Genomic DNA, 22397 nt, shown 5'->3' on the forward strand with positions numbered 1-22397 from the left:
GGGCAATTTCAATCTATTCTAATTGCTTGTAATTTCACAACACAAAGCTCCCAAAAGTGCAAAAGTTTCACTCAGAGGTGGATCTGGAGGCCATCAGAAACAAAATTAGCCACACTAGTACAACAGGAAGGTGTTCTGATTTTGGGATTGTGATGCAGAAGGTTAATTTTTAACCTGCCATCCAGGCTCAAAACAAGCACTTGAGATCCACTGCTTGTTAATAGCAACTGCTCGATTTAAAACTCCACTGATTTCAACATAAATAAAAATTGGGCAGTGTCTATAATAAGTAGCCAATGTGCAACACCAATTTTATGCTTGTATGGCAAGTTAGAAAACTGACCCCATTATTTGCTTAGAGTAAAGGGAACTTTGTCCTGCATCTAAACAGTGATATCTCCCTTACCTCAGTGTATCTGATGCAGATCATGACGAACAAATTAGAAACTTTTTATGCAGAGCCTCGTTTCCACAGCAATACACATTATTAATATAAGAGATGCTTCCTGCTCCTCTTCCATTCTTTTCTTGCCAGACCTGGTTTCCTTAAACCTTTGCTGCAACTCCACTTTCCACACATCACAACTCCCCCGGGCTACTATTACATTTTTGGAACTCACCTGAATATTGATTTAGAAACGAAAGTCACAATCTTCAAGTGCGCTTCCTTTTTGTTACTGAAAGTAACTATTTTTTGTAACTTACGAATGGAACTTTGAATGTGAATGTGTTTTGTGAGCAGGGCTAAGGATATAATCTACCATTTAATCAAATCACCAGAGGTAAAATGCAATCATTTTCTAATTTATTACTTACAGGGATGAGGGGTTCAGTCTCCAGAAATTACAAACACAACATTGTCCATTCCGGGGCATGTTATGTAAGTATACATTGTCCAGGTACATTATATATACACAAAGAAAAGGAAGACTAAATTTGATTGTTTTTGACTACGTTTCAAATTCCATTGACATTCATTAAGTACCATGTACAGTAATGTCAGCATCCCCTGACTGCAATATATCTCACGTAAAATGGAAGAGTATAAAATGATTGTGAAATCAACTCAAGACAGGAGGGCTGCATTACTTGTACTGTTGCCATATTGGCAAATAGGACTATACACCAAAGCCTGCACTTCGGGATTATGCTATATATAAACAACAGCTTTTATCCAAGAATAGAAACATAATCTATTCTTACTGCGTATATTCACAAGTTTTAAACAAAAATTTCCCTGTTTATAACAGAACTGGAAAAATTACCTCTGGACACATCAATAATGAATGTGCATCAGAAAAAAAATTACATTTTCAGTTCAAAAAAGTATCAATATAAAGGAAGCAAAAATGTTAAATATTATTCTGTGTTTTCCAAACATTAGCAACTTTTTAAAAATCAATACTTCTATACTTAATAATTTACAGTGAAAACCTTAATTTTTTCAGCAGCATGTGAAAGTCAAGGTTAATGCTTGTGTGTTCCAGTCCAAGTTAGGCATCTGAATTGCATTGCTGGCAGTCTATCCATTTCTGTTTACGGAGATTGTTGAAGTAGAATGTGATGAGGAAAGAGGCAGATTCGCTGTAGTGCATGTGTCACGGCGCACACTGTGCACCCCACAGACATATACATTGGCGAACATGCAATCCAGTCAGAAAATTATGTCCTGAGGTTTCTTGCAGCAAACTGGAGTGATTTTGATCTGTCGTACCATCCTTTATGTGAAAGAGAATGAGGTCCTTGTTGTACTGTACAAATCTTTGAAAGCCTAGGTACTCATCAAGTCCGTGCAAAGCTTGCCGAGAGTTAAGGAGATGTCATTCTGCAATGCAAACAGAAGAACAAAGCAAATTAGGATGTTTTCATGGTGTAAAATCAAAGAATATACAAAACAGCCAACTTGTATGTTTCACATCCAACTCTCTCTCCTCCCCTGCTGTCTCCTCTCTCTCTCCCCCATCTCTCCCTTTTTCCCACTCTCTCTCAATCTCTCTCCCTCTCTTTTTCCCACTGTCTGTCTCTCTCCCCCTTTCTTTTTCCCCACTGTCTCTCAATCTCTCTCCCTCTCTTTTTCCCACTGTCTGTCTCTCCCTCTCTTTTTCCCGTGGTGTCTCTCTCCTTTTCCCTTGTCTCTCTCTCCCCCTCTCCTTTTCCCTTGTCTCTCTCTCTCTCCTTTTCCCTTGTCTCTCTCTCCCCCTCTCCTTTTCCCTTGTCTCTCTCTCTCTCTCTTTTTCCCCACTGTCCGTCTCTCTCTCTCCTTTTTCCACTGTCTGTCTCTCTCTCCTTTTCCCACTGTCCGTCTCTCTCTCTCTTTCCTTTTCCCACTGTCCGTCTGTCTCTCTCTCTCTTTCCTTTTCCCACTGTCCTACTGTCTCTCTCTCTCCTTTTCCCACTGTCTTACTGTCTCTCCCTCTCCTTTTCCCACTGTCTGTCTCTCTCTCCTTTCCCCACTGTCTGTCTCTCTCTCCTTTCCCACCGTCTGTCTCTCTCTCTCTATCACTCTCTCCTCCCATTCTGTGCCTTACTCCAGAGCCTGGAACCATTCCTGACACTTTGCAAGGTCCAAACTTCTGTTCTGCCAGGGGCCACAAAAGAAGCTGTGGGGGGGGGAGAGATGGTGGTGGTGGTGGTAGGTGTGCAGCTAGGAAGGCTGAGCATGGGAGACGTCGGCAAGAGGGTGGGATGCTGCTCTCTCCCACCAACCCCAGGTTACAACGGTTCACTATCCAATCAGCTGCCTGCGCTCCTGCTCCTGGATCTCTCGCCTCACTGTCTCCCCCCAGCTTGGGCCTCTGGTGACAGCGGAACTCACATCTTAACATAGCGGCAGCTGGCCCAGAGTTTAGTACGCAGGGGGTGGGGGGTAGAGTGCAGGAGATGTATAATTGAAAATAGCAACATAAATTGAAAACAGGTCCTAAACAATAAATGTTAAAGCCAAATGACTTACAGTGGGACGACTTAAAGTGAGAACTTACTGTACCTTTGTTAAAGCATGCGAGTCAAATCAATGTATGATTCAACTCCACTTCCCACTTAAGAACACAACTGAATGCTGAACAATGAATGTTGATAATTTTCCAGTATTCAGAAACCAGAAGTCATACATCCCTATCACTATAAACTGCAATGATAATGAAAGCAAAGCGAAAACTTCAACCATTGCTCAGTTAGTCACATTTTTGTTTCTGAGTCAGAAGGTTGTGGGCTCAACTCCCATTCCAGGACCCAAGCACAAAAAAAATAAGCCTGACATGTCAGTGCGGTACCAAGGGAGTGCTGTACTATCGGACATGCAATCTTTCCAATGGTTTATTAAACTGAGATTCCGTCTGCCCTCTCAGATGGACATAAAAGGTCCCGTGATACTGTTTTGAAGAGCAGGGGAGTTACCTCCAGTGTCTGGCCAATATTTATCCCTCAGTCAACATCACAAAAACATTATCTGGTCATTATAACTTGTTGTTTGTGGGACCTAATGTGCACAAATTAGCTGCTGTGTTCCCTATATTACAACAGTGACTATACTTCAAAAGTACTTAATTAGCTGTAAAGGGCTTTGAGGCTTCTGATATTTGCAAAAGGCAACACATATGTGCAAATCTGTCTTTCTTTTTTACTCTGACTGAAACTTCAAGATCACTTCCAGAGTTATGACTCTTGGACTCAACAGAGTAATACTGGTCAAAAATGAGATAGGGTTTTTTTAAAGAATTATTTATTTTGCTCTGGACTAGGTATCTTTTTGTTTGGTACAGAAACTAGCGTTGTAAAGCTACTTCACAAAGATAAATGCGAAGATTTGAGGATGTCAGAAAGCACTGAGGCTAGATATAGCTATGAATATTCCTGCCTCTATTTCCATCCTGTTTTTCTATTTCAATACATCTTTGCTATTGGGCTCATTTTATCAGCAGGCGATGGAACTCAAAGTGCAACTCTGAAAGGTTGCTCTGTAATATAAATGAGTCTGTAGAATGAAAAAGTTTAACCAGGGTCAATAGTTTTTTTAGCAGCCAAATCAGGTTGTGTCATTTCAATAATGTACCTAATTACATATAATTATAGTACTCAGGAAGGAAAGCAAATTAAGTGGCAGTCAGATGCAATTTCTCAGGACGAGCCAAGGCAGCGTATTTACTAGAGTTTGCATTTCCATGGGCACCTGACAACCATTATGTTTCACTGTAGCAACTATTTTTTCAATATACAAACTGTCAAATGCATTAGAAATAATGAGGAGAAAATATACATGGACATCTCCATCAGGCCGAACAACACCAGGCTGTCTCTTGCTGATGTTGAGCAAATGGTCCTATTCCCACCACAGCAACTTTACAACAGCTTCAAAATAGTTAAGGACATAAAAGTCATATTGAAGGAAGAGGTTGGATCAGTCTATACAAAGAAATTGAAACAAAAACCTGGAAGGAGAATGTCTAGTGGTCACAATGCCAACTGACCCTTTGAGGACAGGGGTATTATTTTGACACCAGAAATTTATGGATAAACTGGAATAAATCATGCATTCTATTAATATTGAGTGTGCAGCTATTTTCCTTGTGATTATGTGCCTTTTATAAGCTTTTCCTTAAAACACCAAGGACTGCATTTTAGGGTTACGTTTATATAGAAGTCAGTACAATTCACCAGAATAAGGAATACAGGATTCCAAAATATTTAGTCAAAAATTAAAACATACACTTCCTGCACGGAAGAAAAGACTGTGCAAATGGAATGATACTTTATCTTGACAGGTTGACAGTTAGGAGGAAACTTGACAGTTAGGCTGAAACATAATTACAGACTCCTTTTTTATGCAAAAGTCGAAGATGAAAGCAAAGCCCTCAGTGGCGATCAGTATTTAAGTTAACCACCCACAGTTTGGTCACAGGTAGTGAGGCTGGAAAGTTGGACACAGGAACTTGTTAGAATATTAGTGTGTTTCTTCATGACTCATTAGTTCTAAATATTACACTATATGTAGTGTTCAGTCATCATTGAGGATAGAAGTACAAACATTTGCACAATGCTAGCTGCGATGGTCTACTTGGTCTACGTATGTATTTAGTGAAGCCAGCTTGATAATTCTTCCAACACAGGGCAAAGCAAGAGAATTTGAAGATTCAGAGCAAAACCATATCAACTTCACATCTGGGGTCCCACAAGATATTTTGTTCTTCCTGCTTCCACAATTTTTAATGTTGAAACCAAAACGATCCTACCACTCACCCCATTTGCTTTTTCACTTCCAGTCTCAATTTCTCCAACTCTCCTTGCTGGACTCCCACAAACTCCAACCTGCAGCTCATATCTTGTCCCACTTTCCCTTGGTCTTATATTCTCTCCAAAATCTTTAATCCTCTAACAACAGTTTAAAGGATGCATATTCTTTAATTTTGTAATAAGAGAATTGTTAGGATCCAGTTTCTTAGTTGTTTCTCAACAGTAGAATATGCATTTTTAGCAACTTTGCATTTCATAATCTCAACAGGCAAAAATGCCTAAAAACAAAGATGAGCACATTATTCAGTCAGGATCTCGAAAACAAATCAAAGCTTTTGTGATAATATTTGGACACAGCTCCATATAGACATGAAGAATGGCTTTAATATTGTGTTAAAAGTTTGTGCTTATTTGATCTGTCTGATTTATCTCTAGCACTTCAGGCCAGCACATGCACTAATCAGAATATGTTTTGAAAAAATACATTAATTTAAGAAGGTATACTGGTCATTTAATTCTATGATGCCTCATATTAATCCTTCAATTATAACATACATGTTTCTCAGAAGCACAGCAATTCATGGTGGGCTGTTCTAACACAGCAATTTAACTCTATGCTTGAAACAGCATGTTTTCAACCACAGACAAATGAATGAATTGAAGAGCAGATTAATGTAAGACCAATGACGAATCCTATCAATTAGGGAAATTATTCAGGGGGCAATAATTGCAGTCAGAAGAAAGGCTATTTGTCACATTTATATCTGGTAGCTGTAAATGAATTGCAAGTATATCTTTTAAATCTATACAACATACCAGACCACTAGGCTTTCAATAAAAAAACTGAAAAAAAATCGCAACACAGGAGGTCACTGGGCCTATGCCTATGCTAGTATTCCTACCAGAGCACCGACTTCAATCCAATTTCCTTGTGAATTTCCCATGTCTTTTAGCATCTTCAAGTATTTAACTATGACTGCAGTCCAGCTTTGTCATATCCTGTACTGGTTTTCAACCCTCTCTGGGAAATGCAATGGGAACATTGTTACTTTCCCAGGAACTCCCCGACTGAATGTTTAAAAGACATTGTCTGTTAACCAAAACAATGCTATCATTGCAAAAATAATTTTCCATTAGCATACAGCGACAGAAAAAAACATTCTAATTAGTCAGCAAATACACATAAGGACATCATTTTGGTGAGAAACTGACAGCAGTCTAGGTCTTCAGTGACCTCTCAGAAGCAGAGACTTTAATTTGAAAACCTATGATCTACTACTGGCACCTACACTCATCTTCAGTTTTGATTCCAAGAGTTACTCAACAATAAGCCTACCCACTTATTCAGAAGAATTTAAAAGCAGTTTCTTAATGCTAAAATACAATTCTGATAGAAAACCAGAGGTTTGTTATGCACCTACAGAATTAATGGTGAAACAAAGAAAACAGAGAATTTCTTCAGAAACAAGGGAGCTTAAACAAAAGATGAGATCAGATAGGTTTCAAATTCTAAACTAAATTGATCAAGTTTTTAAGATATCACGGTGCAGTAGAGTTAATATCATGGGGGATGGCAAATGTACAAGATAAAGCAAGATTTTAAATGCTGTTGAAGGAAAAATTGTTCAGGGTTCACAGAGGGGGCAATGTGCACGAGCATTTTTCACTGCCTTTATATTTTGTCTCACCTTTACCACAAGAATGCAATTCACATGCATTTGCCAAAAAATCCATTTATTAACGGTTGGTTGGGATTGGTTTTCCACTTCCACAGAAAAACAAATCAAATCCCAAAACACTGGTAAAATCCCCAGAATCCAATGTACCAAATAGAATTTGAATTGTCGCCATATACCAAATGGATTGGGTAACATCATTTATTTTTCACTACTTTTTCCAACTTTCCAACATGCAAAAGCAATAAATGGGTACAGTGCTGTGCAGGCTGCTATCTAATCTAAGAGTTGAGATAGTTTATGTAGAGAGTAGGCAGATAGATACCTAGGAGGTGACTGAACCATCTCAAGGGAAAGCCCTGAACTGTGCTGAAAGTAGAAGTGGGAGAGATTGCTCCATAAGATGAGCTATTACTGAGCTGGAGCACTAAATACTACCTTTACAAATAAAAGATTCTGCTCAACTTTAAGTGAGCCGACAATAAAAGCTCTTGTGCGCAACTAGTGAAGATGCTGCATCCCAGTGCAATTACTTGACTTCCCAACAGAAAGACTGACATTTTTATAATCATGATACCATCAATTCTTAGCATTCATGTCACATATAGTCACCAGCACAAGTGATATTTACCAGCCTGCCCACAGTGGAGACCTAGTTTTTGCTGCCATGTTTGCACAAAAACAGAAAATTGCACGATGACACAAGCAAGCAGGATATACAGAGCCAGCTCACCACCTGCATGCTTATACTGTGTTTTTTTTTTAAAAAGTATGGACGATTTAAAATGAAAATCTTTTCTTAAAGACAGAGGTTCACAAAATTCTTTGGCTGAATTATGCCCCATACTCCCCTCTTTCTAAGAAATAGTTTCCTTCCATAATTCATGCACAGATATAGCTGATAATGCAGAATATTTCAAGTTTTCTCACGTTAGCTGCTTTAATTCAGTTCCCTTACATTTTTGGGTTTTATTATTAAGTCCATTCATAGAATTAGAAGTAACGAGCTGAAAGCTTCCTCAAATCCATTTCTGCTTTGCTACTGTTACATTCCTGGACGTGCAGCAGAAACCCTGTTTATGCAGCACACAGGTAGATGGAGAACAACTTTTTTGGTTAACTGAATTAAACACAATAAACTGAAAATATCTGTAAGCTTCAAATGTTTACAGAGGACATCTGAACAGAATTTTGGAGAGAGCACTCAGGAAATAGCCTCAGAGCTGAGAACCACCAATGGCTAAAATGCATATTGTAGGCATTTCCTGTCTTAGTGGTTACAGCTGGTGTCATCTTCACACTCAATAACCTTCTTGCTTTGGAGATGATGCCCAGGAACTAAAACTACCACCTGTCCCTCACTTCAGGGTTCATATCTTTATCACACCGCGAGGGGGTAATCTTAATGTAATTCACACGGTGGGAAACTGATAGAATCGGTTTTGCTGACCACTCTGCACCTGGACCAATTTTACTATCTATTGACAGGTTAGGTTAAAAGTAAACCCCATGTAAATTAAGAGTATAAATGTGCAAGCATCAGGCATTCCAATTTGTATAGTGCCATGATTCGAAATGTTTCTCTATATTATTTGCATGTGCTTATTGCAAAAGTCAACTTCTGGAAACATGCCTGTGCTTATGAACTGAAACTGATCTTGTGTATCAGGGCCTAAAGCAAACTGTTCTAGCATTGCGGTACGCATCAGAAATAGCGTAGTCGATCTAGTGTGCCCCCACAAGTATCTCCAAATCAGTAGGAAACACCTGCTTACCAGATCAGATGTTTAACTAAAATGACTAATCATTTTATCCTGTGAAGTAAAATTATATAACAAAAAAATGAAGAAAACAGGACTACAATTTTTCATTTTTCATTTACTTTTAAAACTACTTCTAATAGCCAATTTTGACCCTTTCTGTAATTGCACATCATTAGAGTCCTGCTTCCTCCATAGTGGCTGACACACGTGATGAAATTATCAGACATAATTGTAGTATATAATGTTAATAAGCAATGACACTCAGTGCCCATGATGCCAAGCAAATGCTAACGCTAACAGTGTGCAATTGCCTATCATGTAAACATAGTACCTCCTTATCTGATCAATATCAAATAAAATAATGTGGCCTGCTTTCTTACAGACTGCCAGACTCTGTACTCAGCTGGTGGTCTCAAAAGAGCCATCTTCATTTCAACCCTTGCTGTTTCAGGGACAAAGCTACAGATTCACAAAAGATGATAAAATAATGGCCTGGATTTTCTGATATGAGGAGCACAAATGATTTAAAGTGCTGATGCGCCTCGGGACCCTGTGGAAGTCCTGATGTGTGCACATTTAAACTTCCGAATGCCGGTTTTACCCTGCCCGGTGTACTGCACGATTCCCTATGACAGTGGAATCAGATGTCCAGAAGCATGGAGATGTGGGCTTTTTGCACTATCCTTACCCTGGTTTTTACATGAATTTATTTAAAACTTTTCACAGCAGGTGTAAGGCCTGCTGTGGAGTGTTATTCAGTAAATCAGCTGGAATGTCAAAGCATAATAGCAACCACAACAATGTTCACCCACCCACCTCAGCAACATTCACTCCACACACCACCAGTCCCACTCTCCAGGCAACGTTCACCCCCTCCCACACTACCCATTCCGACTCATCTTGTGGAATCCTTGGCTCCTGTCTGCTCAACATTAGAAGAGTTAGAAACAAAAAACTACTGCGGATGCTGGAAATTCAAAACAAAAACAGAATTACCTAGAAAAACTCAGCAGGTCTGGCAGCATCGGCGGAGAAGAAAAGAGTTGACGTTTCGAGTCCTCATGACCCTTCAACAGAACTGAGTAATAATTATTGCTCAGTTCTGTTGAAGGGTCGTGAGGACTCGAAACGTCAACTCTTAGAAGGGTTAGCATTGTTAGGGAGTGTGGGGGGGTGAGTGACAGTCAGCATTCCCGGAGTGAGATTGGACATTTTCATGGTGGGGTGGTTGTTGGGGGGGGGGGGGGGGGGGGGGTGGGGGGGGGTGGTGAAGGAGGCTGTGAGAACTGTCGGCGAGTTGAGGGTGGGGGAGAAGGTGAGGGAATGGGTCAGCATTGTGATGGGGTGAGAACTGTTGGGGTTGAGGAGTGGTTCAGGATTGTCAGGCTAAGGGAGGGGTTTGAGCATTGTTAGGGTCTGAGGCTGTCCAGTGTCAGGATGACAATTCCATTTAAAACAGTGTAAGTCAACTGAAGGCAGGCCTTAAGGAGCATGTCTTCAGTTCATGTCGATAAAAGGAGGTATGACTGCACTGAAATTACACTCACCATTTAGCCTCCCAACTTTGTTCATCGCTGCACCCCTGCTGGAGCCAAGGCCGTAAGGTGCAAAGGCTCCAGCGTAAAATATTAAGCGTGCAGACTAAATCGCAGTCAGCAACAGGCACACTTTCTCCACCACTGACCAGAAGATCTGGACCATAGAATTTCTTCTAAATAAAAACAATGGCTCTTAGGATCACTAACAAAGGACATGGCACAGGTCATAGGTAGTTCCACTCCTTCAAATAATTTGAGGGGTTATGATGGAACAATGGTTTAATGGTCCAAATCCTACCATGGAAGTGATGTAATTGGAAATTTATAAACAAACACTCGATTGTCATAGAACTCAGTTCACTAGGAGTGGGAACCTGCAACTTCAACCAGGTATACAGATGTGATTCAAGGCAGTTACAATAAATGCAGCCTTGTGAACATGTCCAACATCTTGTGAACAAAATAAATTATCCATACTCAGAAAAGCAAAGTATACTGCATGCAAGGTCACTCCAGTCTGCTTTGACAGGCACTGCTAATCAAATATGGGGGTGAATGCATCACCTCTGGGCCAAAACATCCTATGAAACCGTTTTGTGTGATCACAAACTTTAAATCTGACTGTTCTGACTACAATTTAAATAATAATCTAGTTCTATAATTGATTTACAATTATGCCAATTATTAAGTACAGTGCTTTTATACTGAAGACTACAAATTGTATGCAGACTAACTCATTTTATCCAGGATCCCTAAAATAAGGAAGCAAGTGCGACAAAGAATCCAAGAGTGATTGATGAACATACTTTCTTTTTAGCAGCTTACAAATCAGGGCAATACAAATCATTGTAACCACCCCAGTGAAACTGCAGCAGTTTGAGTAAATATGTATTTTTAGTTGGTATCAGTCAGTATATCAAACAACATCACATTGAGAGTTTTGCAGAGAGGTCAAGGCAGCATTGAAAAGTCACCATTATGTGGTCTAGGGTCTGCATTGAAATTGAGGTAAAAATGGTCTGCTGTGGCAAATCTTTTTGCAGTTTAAAAAAATTATTCCAAGCAAGGGATTTAGACATGTTTCGCCCCTTAAATAATGCAAAAGTACGATTACATCCCTCCTCTCCTCTACTATTAGAGCGCATAAAGTCTGCAAATTGGAATGGGGATTATTGCACAATGTCATACCACTAATAAAATGCTTGAACCAAAGGATAAAATATTTATTACTTAGGCCAAGCTTTCATCAAAATTCAATACCACCAGAATTTGATGCAGTAATTGAAAATGGAAGAGAAAATATTGCTAGTGATTCTGCATAGCATTCAACATTTAAAACAAAATCTATTTCGCTACATAGTGGGTTAAAAAAACGCTATCCTCTTCACAAGTGGTCCAATAGTTTGTCAAACTATATGAGAAATAGCTACCTGCAACTACATATACAACATGACAGTTTTAAATGGTTACATAATATATCTTCATCTTTTACCCAAGAAACGTACAGCACAGAAAAAGACAGAAATGGGAAAGTGGACTTCATTTAATATCAGCTATTACCTTCTATTGATCAGATAAACAGTCTATGCTGCAGATCTTTTTATTACTGTCTGGCACACTGGATTTGAGACAGTGAATGGTTTATTTCCCAAAGGTGCAATGAGGTTAGTGGATTAATCTGTAATGGCTGCTATGAGAAATGTTGTCCTTTTCTTTTTTCAATAGGGTATCTCAGCATAAGCACTGGCTGATAGCTTTCTTGAAGGACTTCATTTAATAAAAAGAAACTAAATCAGATAAAGAGTACTGCAGATATGAAAAACACACATTTCCCCCAACTTAATCCAAAAGACTATAGAATTTTAGACTCCTTCAATTTTCATATGACCATAGTCCCAAATGACCATAGAGCTTGTTGTATAATTGTAGGAGCATGCAGCAACAACAGTATCACAGAATCTTTACATTGCAGGAGACCATTCAGCCCATTGAGTCTGCACTGGCTTGCTATAAGGACATTCTACCTGGTACCACTCCCCTGCCTCATCCCCATAACCTGGACATTCTCTCTATTCAGGTAGCAATCTAATTCCCTTTTGAATACCTTAATCAAACCTGCTTCCACCACCCCCTCAAGAAGCTTGTTTCAGACTCCAACCACCATCTGGGTGAAAACATTTTCCCTCACATCACTTTTACTCCTTTTCCCAATTATTTTGAATCTGTGCCCTCTAGCTCTTGATGCTCCCTTGAGTGGGAACAGTTTCACAATATTTACCCTGTCCATACCCCTCAGAATCTTGAATACCTCTTTCAAGTATCCTCTCAGACTTCTTTTCTCCAAGGAAAACAGTCCCAATCTCTCCAATCTATCCTCATAGCTACAGTTCTTCATCCCTGGAATCATTCTTGTGACTCTCCTTTGTACTCTCTCAAATGCCTTCACATCCTTCCTCAAGTATGACACCCAGAACTGGAGACAGTACTCAGATGAGGCCTAAATGGTGTCTTATAAAAGTTCAACATGACCGCCTTACTCTTATACTCAATGCCCCTATTAATAAAGCCGAAGATACTATATGCTTTGTTAACTACTCTCTCAATATGCCTTGCCACCTTCAATGACTTATGTACACCAAGATCCCTCTGTTCCTGCATCTCCTTTAGTTTCTCCCTTTATTTCATATTGTCTCCCGCTATTCTTCCTGCCAAAATGAATCACTTCACATTTCTCTGCATTGAACTTTATTTGCCACTTGTCTGCCCAATCCACCAACATATCTATATCCTTTTGAAGTCCAAGACTATCTTCATCACAGTTGACAATGCTTCCAATCTTCGTTTCATTTGCAAATTTTGAAATCATGCCCTGACCACCAGTCTAGGTCTTTTATATATCAGGAAGAGCAAGGGTCCTAACACTGGCCCCTGGGGAACTCCACTACAAACCTTCCCCCAATCTGAAAAACATCCATTAACCATTACTCTGTTTCCTGTCATTCAGCCAATTTCTTATCCAAGTGCCCACTCTCCCTTTTATTCCATGAGCAGAATTTTACTCAGAAGTCTGTTGTATGGCACTGCATCAATGCCTTTTGAAAGTCCATATACACATCATCAACTGCATTGCCCTTAACAACCTTCTCTCTTACCCCTCAAGAAACTCCAGCAAGTTAGTTGAACATGGTTTTCCCTTAATGAATCTATGCTGGCTTTCCTTAATTATCCTGAACTTGTCTAAGTGACTACTAATTTTGTCCCGAACTATAGTTTCCAGAAGTTTCCCTACCACTGAAGTCAAACTGACTGTTCTGTAGTTGTCGGCTTTATCCTTGTTCAAAAAGGGGTGCAAGGGTGTAACATTCACAATTCTCCAGTTCTCTAGCATCACCCATGTCTAAGGAAGGCTGGAAGATTATCACTAGTGTCTCTGCAATTTTCACTCATGCCTCCCTCAGTGCCCTTGGATACCCAGTCGTGGTACTTTATCAAATTTAAGTGAAGATAGCCTTTCTAAAACCTCCTCAATTGTAAATTCTCCTCTCTCACATCGGCTTGGGTAGCATCTTCTTCCTTTGTAAAAACAGATGCAAAGTACTCATTTAATACCTCCGCTTTTTCTCCTGCCTCTACATTCAAAGTCCCCCTTTTAAAATTCCTAATCGGCCCTATACTTTCTTTACCACCCTTTTATTATTTATATACTTATAGAAGACCTTGTGATTCCTTTTATATTAGTTGCCAGTCTCCTTTCATGCTCTCTCCTTGCTTTTCTTATTAGTTTTTTCGCTTCCCCTCTGGTCCTTCTATATTCAGTCTGATTCTCCATTGTATTTTCTACCTGACATCTATCGTACTTGCATTTCTTCCTTTTCATCTTCACCTCTACCTCTCTTGTCATCCAGGATGCTCTGGATTTATTTGTCCTACCTTTCCCCTTCAAAGGAATATCCCTTAATGTTGCCTGCAATACTTTTTCTGTGAAGGTAGCCCATTGTTCAGCCACCATCTTTTCTGCCAACATTTGATTCCAACTCACATGACTCAGATCTATTCTCATCCTATCAAAGTTAGCTTTCCCTCAATTAATTATCCCTGCTCTGGATTGTTCCTTGTCCTTTGCCATGGCCAACCTAAACCTTACGATAGAATGGTTGCTGTCCCCTAAATGCTCTCCCACTGATATTTAATCCACTTGGGCCAACTCATTCCCCAGAACCAGGTCCAATAGTGCCTTCCCTCTCATTGGACTAGAGATATACTGCTACAGAAAATTATCTTGGGCACATTCCAGGAACTCTCGCCCCTCTTGTCCCCTTGTACTATTCCTATCCCAGTCAATATTTGGATAATTGATGTCCCCCATTATAATTACTCCTGTAATTCTTGCACCTCTCTAATTTCTTTGCAGATCTGTTTCTCTACATCCCTTCCACTAGTTGGTGATCTATATACTACACCGGTCAATGTTACTGCACCTTTTTCATTCCTTACCTCTAGCCAGAGAGATTCAGTCATTGACCCCTCTGGAACATCCTCTCCCTCCAGTACTGTAATGTTATCTTTAACCAATACTCTCTTCCCCCCCATCCCCCCCACCACTTTTCTTCCTTTCCTGTCTCTCCTAAGCACCTTGCACCCAGGAATATTTAACGCCCAGTCCTGCCCTTCTTTGAGCCAGGTCTCTGTAATAGCAATAATATCATAATTCCATTTGTCACTCTGTGCCTGTACTTCACCGATCTTATTAACCACTCTCAGTGCATTCACATGCATGCACATTAACTCTGATTTAGGCTTTTTTACTTTCCCCCTTACTCTGACCCATCTAATGACTTACTATTGCCTACTCTATCGCTATCAAAATCTCCAAGTACTATATTTACCTTGATGTGACTCTTTGATATATCCTCCTTCTCAGTTAATACTTCTCTACTTCCCACTGCCAGTTTTTCTCCTCTCCACTCCGAATTTCCCCTCAGGTTCCCAGCTCCCTGCCAATCAAGTTTAAACCCTCCCCAACAGCACTAGCAAATCTTCCCACGAGGACATTAGTCCCAATCCTGTTAAGGTGAAACCCGCCCTCCTTGCATAGGTCCCACCTGCCTCAAACTTTCTCAATGCCACAGAAATCTGAAGCTCTCCCTCCTACTCCATTTCTCTAGCCATGTGCTGAACTCTCAATCTTTCTATTCTTATGCTTACTAGCATGTGACACAAAGTAATCCTGGGATTATTGCTCTCAAGATCCTGCTTTTTAATTCCCTTCATAACTCCCTAAAATCTGCTTTCAGGATCTCACCCCTTTTCCTAACTATGTCATCGGTCCCAATGTGGACTATGACCACTGGCTGTTCACTCTCCCCCAAAAGAATGTCCTGCAGCCGCTCTGCGACATCCTTGATCCTGGCACCAGGGAGGCAATGTACCACCCTGGAGTCACATCTATGACCACAGAAACACCTATCTGTTTCCCTAACTATGGAATCCCCTACCACTATAGCACTTCTACTCTTGCTCCTCCCCTACTGTGAGGCTGAGCCACCCATGGTGTCATGAGCTTGCTGCAGTCCTCTGAACAACCATCTCGCCCACCAGTATCCAAAATGGAAAAGTGACCTGAGAGTGAGATAGCCTCAGGGTATTCCTGCACTACCTGCCTGTTTCTCTTAGATACCCTGGTAGTTACCCATTCCCTTCAGAGTGGATTCAATCCCACTTTTTCCTGTTGGCATTCCAGGTATTTTGAGAGATTTCCAGCCCCAACTGTGAAAACGAGTCAGAGCAAATTTGAAAGACAAGTAGAAGGTATAAACCAGCAGCGAGCAAGAGCAAACCAGAAAAAGAGAGAGGGGGAGAGAAAAAGAGAGAGAGCAAGAACAAGCAAGCGTGCATGAGAGATACGCTATACACAGTACCATAGTGGTGACAATCAACGCCACTATTCCCACATGAATGGACAGATTTAATCATCTGTAGCATTAATACAATGAATATGTTGTGGATGAAAATTACTATCAGCAATAATGAACATGGATGTTTGACTTTGATACCAGTATATTGCTTATTCTGTAAAACCAGTCATTTGAAAAGGCGGCTCGGGGGGTAAAACTGTACCTATTCAAATATATCTTGAAAATATTCCAGGAAAATACTGAGCTTCATGAGGGGCATGTGTATGGTGTGCGTGCGGGAGTCGTGTGCACGTGTATGTCAGTGAATTTCTGATGAATGAATAGTAGTCACTTGGACAACGTACTGGATGATATCTAAGAACTGTAGCCCAGCAAGAGTCAGTGCTTCAGAAGGAGGGAGAAAATTGAAATTATAATTGTTGATAGTACAATCACCATCTTGTGCTGAGAATCATGATAAATAGTCTATTCCATCTCCACAAATTTCACAGACTAGCCAATGTTTCTGTTAAATGACTATAAAGACTAATCGGTCTTCCATCTGTACTCACTGAAGTCAATCCTGCAACATTAGATTTTTAGCTGTACATTTCTGAGTTTAAAACTTTTGCTATTTACTGATTAGTATCTTAAACAGTCAAAAATAAAATTACTTCTAAATGGTGAAAGTGCTTATTTTACAATCAACATTTTGGGTTGTACAGTTTGTCACATGGCTTTTCTTGATGTGACTAGGTAGTTCTGAAAAACATGGTGCAATGCCACTAGCCAGAAATTCGCAGATACATACATACATCCACATACCCACCAAAGCTCAGTATTTTCCTGGAATATTTTCTATGTATATTTGATTAGGTCACTGTTTTACGCCCAGGCCTTCTTTTCAAATGACTGGTTTTACAGAATAAGCAACATAATGGTATCTGCTTTCATTATTGCTGATTAGCAATTTTCATCCACAACATATTCATGGTGTTAATGTTGTTACAGATGATTAAATCTGCCAAATATCATACCTTATTACAGATATCAGCCACCACAACAGGGATAAACTATTGAGAGAGTATCGACTGTGAAGCAACAACATCTGCACAACTGTCACCTGGACAAGGACAAGACTACATATGCAAGTTGTCCAGCTAATTACAATCAGTGGCACCCTTCCTCAAAGGGTCTTGTCTGGAGACCATAACTAATTCTCATTAAAACCACTTTAACAACATCAAATAGCACAACTCTGTTCTTAAATCACAGTAAGACTTTGGTTACTTCAATTTTAGTTAGAAACCCAAGATAAAATCTTCTAACAAGTGCATTCCCCAACACAATGCAGCTCGAATAGAACTTTGGTTCTAGCAGAGATAAAAACAAAAAACTGCGGATGCTGGAAATCCAAAACAAAAACAGAAAGTTGAAGGGTCATGAGGACTCGAAACGTCAACTATACTCTTCTCCGCTGATGCTGCCAGACCTGCTGAGTTTTTCCAGGTATTTCTGTTTCTGTTCTGCTTCTAGCAGTTTGTGAATCACAATTACAATTTTTTAATAAAAGTGAACTCTAATTTCATTCCACTAAACATGTAGTTCACATCATGGGAATATTATTTCTCTCAGGAAGTATACCATTCTCAATATAAATAGAAAAATAAAATTGATGGACACTGTTAAAACCCATCTAAAGCTAATTGCAGAAGCTTGATTGAACACAAGATTTTTACTGTTGACTGGGAAAAAAAAATTACCAGCCCTCGTACAATCCTCAAAAGATAAAGCTCTCAGTCTGGTTGGTAAATATGATTCAACCACACTAAAACAACTCCTAAAGATACTGCTACTTTAGCAGCTAACTCATAGTCAGGTAGCACAGAACAGTATTATTGTTCTGATATCATTGAAAAAGGTATTCTTAGTACAATTGATTTTAACAGGGAATCTCTGTCAGCCACTGCAATGCTGCTGTGAAAGGTCAACTTATAGAGATTGTAATAGTAGAATTCACAGACTAGCTAAAGGAACTAAGATGAAATATGATTTTTAATAAAAATCATTTGTGGTCTGGAGAGTGACAAATCAAAACATGCATACAAGTATTTTAGGAAAGGTTTTCATCAGAAGTGATTGTGACACACACCCATCCTTCCTCACATCAGCTCAACCTGAGCTCCAAAACTCTCGACAAAGAAATGGTACATATCTTTTTTGTTAGAATAATTACAGTACGTCCTCACTTAAAGTTGTGGTTGTGTTTCTGAAAATAGCGACTTTAAATGAATCACTGGTTCCACAGGAATTAATGTTAAAGCTGCAGTTAGGTAACTTCAGACAATTCTTGCCTGGAAAATACAATGTACAAGTCGAAATACAAGTTTTGGGGGGGGGGGGGGGGGGGTTAGTGGGGTGCTGCCGGTTAGTCACACCACCCAGTCAGCAGCTTCATGCCCCAAGCTGCCGTGGCATCTGTCCCAGCTGAGCCTCTGAGTCAGGCTCCCTGCCCTCCTGCTCCTGGATCTCAAACCTGGTCTCTCCCTGGAGCCTCAGCCTTTGGTGACAGCAGTGGTGGCTCCAGTATCAGAACTTGGTAGTGGCTGGCCCACAGTGCAGTGTGGGGGTGGGGCAGGGCCAGAGTGCGAATAACATAAAGGCAAAAAAGACAAATTGGAAAAATGGTCCCCAAGGAGCAAATGACGTTAAAACAAAACGTTAAGTGGGGCGACTCAAAGCGAGGGCTTACTGTATTCAAAAAAAAGGGCAGTAACTTCAGAAGTTTCTATTCAATGCCATTTAGTGTCTCTGGCATAATTTCAAAATTCCTTCATGTAGAATCTATCAAATAAACGATCAGCATTTAATGTGACTTGTGTCAGGTAAGGAATGAGGCTCCTTTTGTTAAAATGTCCCAGTCCATATATGGATGTTTGTTTATTCATATGGCTGGGGAAGCAGTTATAGTTTGATGGTGAGATTAACAATCTATTCAATAGCTTCACCTGATGCAGTGTGAATGTTTGTAATGCCACCAGGAATGGATCAGAGGGCAGAAGTTCAACATATAGGCAATGGCCTGACTTGGACGACCAGTCACAATTTGAGCTATTCCTCATGTTCCACTTGTGGAACAAATGGCCACATCTTCCCTGGCCCATCCTCAAGCGTTTGAAGGTTGTCCAGATTTTCCATGGAAGGCTGAAACCTGGGGCTTCACCACTCCAGTCAGTTACCAGGTTGCGTTTGGTGATGTTTGCAGTCAATCAAGAGGTGTGCCAATAAGAAGTAAGGCTATCGCCCAGTAGAAACTATGGAATTTCAGACGAATGTGTGGAGTTTTTTTATTGAGGTCCTGTGTCAATAGGAGGGCTTTGTTAGCTGTCAGTCAGTGGTGTTCTTTGAGGAGGATGTTTTTCCTGCAGACATCAAGAGAATCAATATGTGCTAGCACAAGAAGTTACTCGAGCTATGCTGGTCTCAACATCCCAGAAATAATTCTCATGGCTTCCCAGAGGTGGATATCTACCACATTTGTGTGGCAGCTCCTCAGCCAAGTTGGGCAGCAGTATTCTGCTATTGGATAGACAAGGATGAGTTAAACAGTGCCTAATGTGTTGACTCTGCTGCCCCAGTTGGTACTTGCCAGTTTCCATGAGGGGTTCGCTCTGGTCTTGACCTTGGCTCTGCTGTTCTGGAGGTGCTGCTGCTAAGTCAATGTATAGTCAAGAGTGATGCCAAGATATTTTAGCAGTGGGTCGTGGGCCAATGGTCGGCCATAGAACTTATGACCCCAGCTGGGGTTACCCCTGCACAAGCCTGATCTGAGAGAGGAATCCAGCTTGTTAGATCATAACTTTGATTTGTTTGTTTAGATATGTTGACAGGGGTCACTGAATAAAGTCACCAGAGTCAGCTAAAAAACTTTTAACAAAAGCATGAAATATTTATTAAACAGGAAAATATGAATTATATTACAATACTCCTTCACCCGCAACTATTCCTTTACAGATATATACAGATCTATAAGGATAACAAGTTACAAAAACGATCTTATGTCCAACATTCCCAGTAGGTACACAGTCTATGTAAACTATGGCACCCTGTGGTCAGACACACCACACTCAAACCACGTGACAGAAGTCACATCAACCAGATACTATGATCTTTCATCAACTCCTCCCAGGTGTTTGTCACACTGTGTGCCAATCAGTCTCACTGAACTCCATCTTTCACACGAGGGTTTCTAATCGCCACTCTCGAAGAACACGCTTTGGAATCTTCCCTCAAACTGATGCTTTCTCACCGACACCTTCTGCAAGGGTTCACCTTCAGGGTTTTGAACTCTCCTTCTGACATTCCTCTCCCCTGGGTCACCACATACATTCAAGCTGTTTCCCACGCGCACTCTCTCATCAACTCAGCCATCAACAGTACCACTACTTCACATGCCCATAGCAAAGAGTTACAGATCTTCAGCCATCTCTTTGGACCTTCTTGCCTCTGGCAAGCTGTTCTTGCTTTAAATCTTTCTGCAGCTTGAAGCTTTAAACTTGAAGCTTGGAGCCTTTCTCTGCCCCTCTCTCTTCACTTCACAGGACCTTTTCCAGGCTTCTATCCTTCCTTTGACTAGAGGGTCTGCCTGGGACTTCCTCCTGTTCCATTCCCCTGGATTTTGGGGTCTTTACTTTAGCTTGGGACTGGCTAAGGTCCGCTTTTCTCCAGTCTCTCCTGGCAGCTACCTTCAAAACCAACTAAACTCAAACAGCTTCCAAAGTCAACCTGCTGTTTGTCTTCTTCTGTGTATGTATCTGTGGGAGGACCTGCCTCTCTGGACCCCTATTACTAGGTAACATCACTTTTTTTTCTATTCTTGTTTGCTTAACTTAGCTTACAGTCGTAAAACTCTCATTAGAAATGCAGGCACCTTTTAAAGTGAAACTAAAACTTAATTTGACCTTTCTGAACATAGATACAGAAAGACAAATCAAGCTTAAACCTTAAAGCTAAAACTCATTCCTAACATCTACAGATACCAATGTTACTTACTTAAACACTCTCTATTTCCTAACAAACTGGACATGAAATTCTTCCCTAGCTTTGGAGTTGTTCAGCTGGAAGGATGAAATGACATTTTGGCAGTGTTTGCTCAAAGCCTCCATTTTCTGAAGTAAGCTTCCAGAGAACATAGATCTTCAGTGAGCATGTTGAATGTCCTGAAGTTCTTTAGTATGGAAAGCCAGGGCCAAGTTGTCAGCAATGTGACGATGTGAGAGGGGGGTCACTGGTATATAAGAAGAGGAGACCTGGCGCGAGGACTAAGCCCTGTGGGAGCCTGTTGTTGGTTATGTGTGGGCAGCTGATTTGATCTCCAAGGTGTGGACGAACTGTTGGCTGCTGATCATGGAGTTCATTAGTTGTAGGGTTTTCACACAGCAGATGATTCTAAAGAATTTCAGCAGCATGGCTGTGCACCACACTGTATCATAATCACAGGTTAAAAAAGGGGTTCCCTGTCTTCAGGTCTTTCAGAAACCAAGAGGTCAGTGTGAGGACCTGCTAAGAGCAGTTGTGACCTGTGTGAAAACCTGCCTGTTGGGGGAGCATTGCTGCTTCTAGGGAAGGACTCACTCTGTTTAGCAGGTAACGTTCCAGGATCTTATACGTTATTGAGGTGGAGGGTGATGGAGCAAAAGCTGGATGGGTCGTTGTGTGCCTTCCCTGGCTTGGCAATGGCAACTATATTGGATTGGTACCAGGCATTTGGAATGGTGCCTGTGCTGTTGGTGGTGGTAACAGCTTTGCTGGCCACTTGCTTCCCTGTGATTCGATATTCTCTAGCATTTTGGGTAAATCCCATTAATTTGTGCTGTTTTGGCTGACTTGGTTGCCGTCAGGGCACTGCCCACTTCCTCTTGTATGTAAGGGCTCGAGAAGTCTGTCTGCTCTGGGACAGTCCTGAAAGACTGCATCAGGGCTGTTTTTACCATCCGCTTATCTTCTCTGTTGGCTGGTATCTTTGAGTTTATTAGGAGCTGTCAAGTGATGGCACAGCTCTTGTAAATCAACAACGATGTTCCAGTTAGTGGTGATGGCTTTTTCACTTGAACTTTAAGATGCTAATTACCTGATGGTCATTTACTATGGTGGAGCTGCTTTATCAACAGAGATCATCTAGCATAACTTTTGTTTCCCTCAACTCCAACAAGGAGGATTCTATCACTATTGCACCTTGATGTTTACCCCATTCATAATTTTCACTACAAAATTACTCCATGCACACAGCATAATCTC

General features: G+C 40.6%; 1 protein-coding gene across 1 annotated transcript in view; it reads right to left on the bottom strand.

Annotated features, from left to right (window-relative positions):
• Window positions 1-793: 793 nt before the first annotated feature.
• The window catches only part of irs1 (insulin receptor substrate 1), a 54938-nt gene continuing 33334 nt past the window's right edge, over window positions 794-22397 (bottom strand). The window contains exon 2 of the mRNA XM_078564138.1: window positions 794-1825. Within this exon, the coding sequence (XP_078420264.1) occupies window positions 1821-1825 (5 nt within the window). The 3' untranslated portion in view covers window positions 794-1820. The remainder of the gene's footprint in view (window positions 1826-22397) is intronic.

Source organism: Cetorhinus maximus, chromosome 19 (assembly GCF_964194155.1).
Source record: "Cetorhinus maximus chromosome 19, sCetMax3.hap1.1, whole genome shotgun sequence".
NCBI classification, from domain to species: domain Eukaryota; kingdom Metazoa; phylum Chordata; class Chondrichthyes; order Lamniformes; family Cetorhinidae; genus Cetorhinus; species Cetorhinus maximus.